This window comes from Cyprinodon variegatus, unplaced genomic scaffold (assembly GCF_000732505.1).
Source record: "Cyprinodon variegatus isolate N-32 unplaced genomic scaffold, C_variegatus-1.0 Scaffold144, whole genome shotgun sequence".
Classification (NCBI taxonomy): domain Eukaryota; kingdom Metazoa; phylum Chordata; class Actinopteri; order Cyprinodontiformes; family Cyprinodontidae; genus Cyprinodon; species Cyprinodon variegatus.
This window is the reverse complement of record NW_015150597.1, coordinates 219,609-225,099: the sequence shown is the minus strand read 5'-3', so window position 1 is coordinate 225,099 and position 5,491 is coordinate 219,609. Positions and strand designations below refer to the sequence as shown.

General features: G+C 37.2%; 2 protein-coding genes across 2 annotated transcripts in view; one reads left to right on the top strand and one right to left on the bottom strand.

Moving 5' to 3' along the window:
- The first annotated feature begins 1,830 nt into the window (after positions 1-1,830).
- Positions 1,831-4,038, top strand: utp23 (UTP23, small subunit processome component). Its single transcript, XM_015376948.1, has 3 exons — positions 1,831-2,235; positions 2,346-2,520; positions 3,263-4,038. The coding sequence occupies exons 1-3, from the start codon at positions 2,048-2,050 to the stop codon at positions 3,671-3,673; spliced, it is 774 nt and encodes a 257-aa protein (XP_015232434.1). The 5' UTR covers positions 1,831-2,047; the 3' UTR covers positions 3,674-4,038.
- A 307-nt stretch (positions 4,039-4,345) lies between these two features.
- Positions 4,346-5,491, bottom strand: part of rad21l1 (RAD21 cohesin complex component like 1) — a 10,890-nt gene continuing 9,744 nt past the window's right edge. Inside the window, exon 15 of the mRNA XM_015376943.1 lies at positions 4,346-5,259. Within this exon, the coding sequence (XP_015232429.1) occupies positions 5,068-5,259 (192 nt within the window). The 3' untranslated portion in view covers positions 4,346-5,067. The remainder of the gene's footprint in view (positions 5,260-5,491) is intronic.

Sequence of the window (5,491 nt, the reverse complement as noted above, 5' to 3'; positions counted from 1 at the left end):
GGATGGATGGATGAATGATAATAGATGGATGGATGGATGGATGGATGGATGGATGGATGATAATAGATGGATGGATGGATGGATGAATGATAATAGATGGATGGTTGGATGGATGATAATAGATGGATGGATGGATGAATGATAATAGATGGATGGATGGATGGATGGATGGATGGATGGATGATAATAGATGGATGGATGGATGAATGATAATAGATGGATGGATGGTTGGATGGATGGATGGATGATAATAGATGGATGGATGGATGGATGATAATAGATGGATGGATGGATGAATGATAATAGATGGATGGATGGATGGATGGATGGATGGATGGATGATAATAGATGGATGGATGGATGAATGATAATAGATGGATGGATGGATGGATGGATGGATGGATGGATGGATGGATGGATGGATGGATGGATGATAATAGATGGATGGATGGATGGATGGATGGATGGATGGAAAACTTGAAAAGTTCACCAACTTTCAAAAAGTTAGTGAACTTTATTTTTTGACAAATTTAACATATTATTGAAGGGTAATTAATGTTCACCTGGTTTAACGTATTTAGGGTTAAAATTTTTATTTAAAGATACATTATAAATAAGATATTATGAAGTTATTTGATATCAGTTAATTTTGTGCAATTTGGTGAATTTTTTTGTTTCACACAAAAAGGCCTAACATTTACAATGTTATAATTTTATTGTTTAATATAAGTCAAGCAACATGAAATGATGTAAAGTAAATGTTACTTTTGAAAAACTTTCACCTCATTAAAAGGCCCTAAAAGGCCTTTTTAAATTACTAGTTTGAATTAGATATGCTCTAATTATAATTTCATTATGGAAGTACAGTTTATCATATGTGTATTCAAGAAGAGCTCAGAAAATATTTCTCAAATAATTTTAAGTTATGTAAATCAGAGTACAAAAGGGGAGCAGCGATGAACTGTAATTTTATTTTTCTGTACTTTGATCTGACTGCGTTTTTGCACGTTTTAGTAATGGAGTCAGGGAACTAAGTATTGAATCCACTGTAATGTTTAGTTCTTATACAGCAGGGGGAGTGGTGGCCTAGTGGTTAAGGCACAGAGCTTGGAACCTTGATGTTCTGAGTTGCTTTTTGTATCTCTGCTTCTCTCTCCTTGAACCCCAGTCTGCCTCGGCAGATGGCCGCTCACACTGATCCTGGTTCTGCTGGAGGTTTCTTCCTGTTAAAAGGGAGTTTTTCTTCTACACTGTCGCTACAAGCATGCTTAGTGTGAGGGATTGCATTTGAGTCAATGAGTCGACGCAATCAACTGGTTTTCCTTAGATAGAAAACTTTGAATCAGTTTGACTGTTTGATCTGGTTGAACTGTAAAGTACCTTGAGATGACATGTGTGGTGAATTGGCGCTATAGAAATAAACTGAATTAAATTGAATCAAATTGACTGCCACTCTGGCTCTCTGAGCAAGACCCTTAACCCCACACTGCTCCCCGGGCGCCCCACGATAGAAGCCCACTGCTTTAAGGAACCTTTCGTATAAATTTAATTGCTGAGTGAACGAAACTATTAGGAGAATAATCTTTTTGTTGAATAAAATTAAATATATAGTACAGTAAAATATACATATATATTTTGGAAACATTGGTATGAATGAATCTCAAAGAGACAGGGGTCTGTCTGTCTGTCACCTTTTTTATATGCCTGTTAATAAACTAATCTTATCCTATCTGTAATCTACGACAATTCCCTCTCCTTACCGATAGATGGCGCTAAGATTTACTGACCAACCCAAGAAGAAAGGCTGGAACTTTTGTAAGTGGAACCTTGTTTCTACTCGGACTCATACAATTACGCACCGAATGCGTGTTGTGTTCTCCAGAGCTTTCCATGCTGGTTGTATATGTGAAATAAGTCTGATCAGCATCAACTGAAGCGATTTTTCTTTTTTTTTTCTTTTTAAGTGAAGTGTGTGTCTAGCGGTTGTTGTCGAAGGGGGGGAGAATAAAAAAACAGAACCTGTTCTGGTGGTGACTAAGGACCCAACATGAAGATCAAACGGCAGAAACAAGCGAAGAAAACAATCAGCTTCTATAAATACAATTTCAGCTTCAGAGAACCTTTTCAAATCCTTATTGACGGAACTTTCTGCCAGGCGGCGCTGAAGAACAAGATCCAGATCAAGGAACAGATGCCCAAATATCTGATGGGAGAAGTCCAGCTCTGCACTACAAAGTAAAATCTTTTATTTGTATCTTCTATCTTAATCCATCTAATTTGATGGAGGTTTTTTTATTATTATTATTATTATTATTTATAATTCTGTTCCTCTGTTTCATCCTTAGTTGTGCTTTGAAGGAGCTTGAGACTATCGGGAAGCAGCTCTATGGAGCTAAAATCATCCTGCAGAGGTTTCAGGTTAGGAAATGTGCACATTTTAAAAACCCAATCCCAGCCTCTGAGTGCCTGCTGTCAATGCTGGAGGAGACTAATCCACACCACTACTTTGTTGCCACACAGGTGAGCCCTAACACTATTGGGCACTCTATACATCTCTGTTTATTATATGCTTATCCAAAGTATCTAAGCCCTTGAACATGCAAACTGTTGTCACGTTTCAACAACAAACACTGGTATACATTTTTTTCTCTACAAACCTAAATGGCAAGAATTCCATACTGTATTAAACCCAATTTACTCTGATACCTTTAAATAAAATCCTGTTCTTTCTGAAGTTGTAATACAGTTGACCTTTGGATGTTTTATCTCAATGCATATCCCTCTGTTCTATGAAGGTTTTGGAGGTTTATTAGAGAACAATAATCAAACTGCATAGTGAAAACCAAGGAGCACAACAAATGGTCCAGGGAGAAAGTAATGGAAAACTTTAAGGCAGGTTAAAGGCAAATATATATAATAGTTTGCAACACACTGGCTGCTGTTTGAAACGGTAAATCAAAGCATAGAGTTTTGATAATTTGCCCCAGTTAAAGTCCAGACCTAAACCAATTTCAGAATCTTTGGCAGAGCCTGAAAAATGATCCTCACAGATGATTTCCTTCTGGATGAGTTGGTTATTTGGGGAAAAAAAGGGGGAATGTTTCAGTCTGTAAATGCCAAAACTGTAATTAGAAAATAAAATCCATGACCCTCTTCATGTGACCGAACAGATTTTAATTCAGCTTGAAATTAGGACTTTATTTCCCATGGGACCAATGTCCCTTATCAAAAAGATTACCTTTGTTTGTCCATTTCTCTGCAGGACCGTACAGTAACTGAAGGACTTAAAAAAATCCCAGGCGTCCCTTTGCTGTACATCGTTCTTAACACCATTGTGCTGGACAAGCCCAGCCAGAAGTCCCTCGATTACGTCCAGGCCGTTCAGCTGGGGGAGCTGGTGACCCCCACCCAGCAGGACAGCATCCGTAGCCTAAAGGAGAAGGAAGGCATTAGCCTCAAAGATGGAGAGAGGCGGGGTAAAAAGAGGAAGAGGAAAAGCAACAATCCAAACCCTCTGAGCTGCCTGAAGAAGAAAAAGAAAGGACAACCGACACCGCAGAAGAAAACAGAACCAGGGGAGAAGAGGAAAAGAAGTCGACACAAGAGAAGAAAAGCAGCTGCAGGGGACAACATGGCTGCTCCTGCAGTTTCAAATACTCAGTTGGACAAATAATTATGTCGTTTCCAGAACAAGTGATATTTTTAACTCTTTGCCTCCAAGGAACCAGACTTTCTTATTCCATTTTAAAATGGTTTATATTAATATGTCATTAATTCAAGATCCCTTTAGGGCTGTTTAATATCAGGAAGAAATTGCATTTACCTCATTTTGCTATGACAATTCCAATTTCAATAAACTTTTAGGGTTTCCTGACTGATCTTTTTCCTCATCATGCCACCACCTCTCTAGCATCTTGGCCACTAAAAATGTGGGCACTGAGGTTCAAACTCCAGGTTAATATAAATTGTTGCCATACATTTGCATGTTTGGATTTGGACTATAATATTCTTCCAAATTTAACTTTAAAGCCGTCCTTTACTATGAAAGTATCGCTGCACTAGATCCACTTAAATAACAGAATAACCTCATGTCTATAATCCACACATACCCACACATATTTGTGAGTTTTCTGTTCTTTCAAGGTAAATTCTTGTAATTTTGTCTTATTTTTACTGAGACTACTGAAGGTTGGATGATGGAAGGATAAAAACTTATGGATTGATGGACTAATTTGTAAGCAATAAATGGGACAGACTTGTTGACAATAAATACCTTTGCTTGATATTTTTTAATTAAAAGCATCAATTACTAAATATTTTTCCAGGCAGAAAAATCGGGAAAATCTCTATTTCTCACACTTGTCATGGTGTTTTATTTTGGAAAAACAAAACAGTTACTGTACCTCAGAGCTGTCTGATTTTTAAAGTGCTTTAAGACAACACCTGCAACACTTGATTTGTCTTTGCATTTTTTTTCAAATGAAATTAAAGCACAAGCTGACATTTTGAAATACACAACGTGCTCAGACATTGGAAAATAATCAGCTGCAGCAGAAGTGCACTAAGGAAAAACAGCAAATTAAGATAATTTGGCTGAAGAGGGAAAATTAGCACACAGTGATACATATATATATATATTATACATTTTTTTAGCTTTTTTTTAGCAAGGCTTTTTTTTTAGAATATAAATTTGCTTCCATGTATAAAATAAGCAATACTTACTCTGCATACAAACAACACTGTATATTACTACCACCAAAAAAACAAAACAAAATCAAAAACAGCAAGACAGTGCTAAATCATTTTCAGCAAAAGACAGGGAGATGAACCACAGCCTTAATATTAAAAGGAAGATGGCATGCAGTTATTCCAGACAACTTATATTTTCATAATCCATAAGAATTATATGTTACTATTCTGTAGTATTTTGAGAACAAATACTTGTGTAACAGAAATAAAATAAAAATCAAACAATCATAGATTACAGTTAAATAATAACACTGCTGCTATATAAGGCCCCTCAGAGCAAAGTTGTCTTTTCTCCTTTCAAACTGCTGTGCTGGAAGCTTAGATTATGTTGAAACGAGGTCCTGGTGTAGCAACAATGTCACTGTATGGCTCCTCTTGGACCAGCTCCACTGCTTGCTGCTTCTTCAGAACCAGGAAACTGTAGAACTTGGCAGCCGCCTGCTTTCTATTGTTGTTCCTACACAGGTCCAACAGGCTGACTGACTGAGCACCAGTTTTGGCCATCACCCTCTGTGGAAAGAGTGAAAGCTGCTGTCACACTGATTCTTCTTTGTAGGTTGGCATATCTCAAATGCTTCTTTCTTGGGGCTCAGCATCAAGTTTTGGTGCAAATTCGATTTCTAAGCGAGTCTGTTACTTCAAGTGTGTATAACGTGTGTGAGGAGGGATGAAGGGTGTAAAGTTGAAGATTTTTATACTTAAAGGAATAGTACACCCAAAACATGATTAGCCTTCATTTTCT

Excerpts from the sequence above, each read along its gene's own strand:
- utp23 (XM_015376948.1), top strand. The coding sequence starts at position 2,048 with ATGAAGATCAAACGGCAGAAACAAGCGAAGAAAACAATCAGCTTCTAT. Across the intron at positions 2,236-2,345 it reads GTCCAGCTCTGCACTACAAA|TTGTGCTTTGAAGGAGCTTG; the intron begins GTAAAATCTTTT and ends TTTCATCCTTAG. Across the intron at positions 2,521-3,262 it reads ACTACTTTGTTGCCACACAG|GACCGTACAGTAACTGAAGG; the intron begins GTGAGCCCTAAC and ends ATTTCTCTGCAG.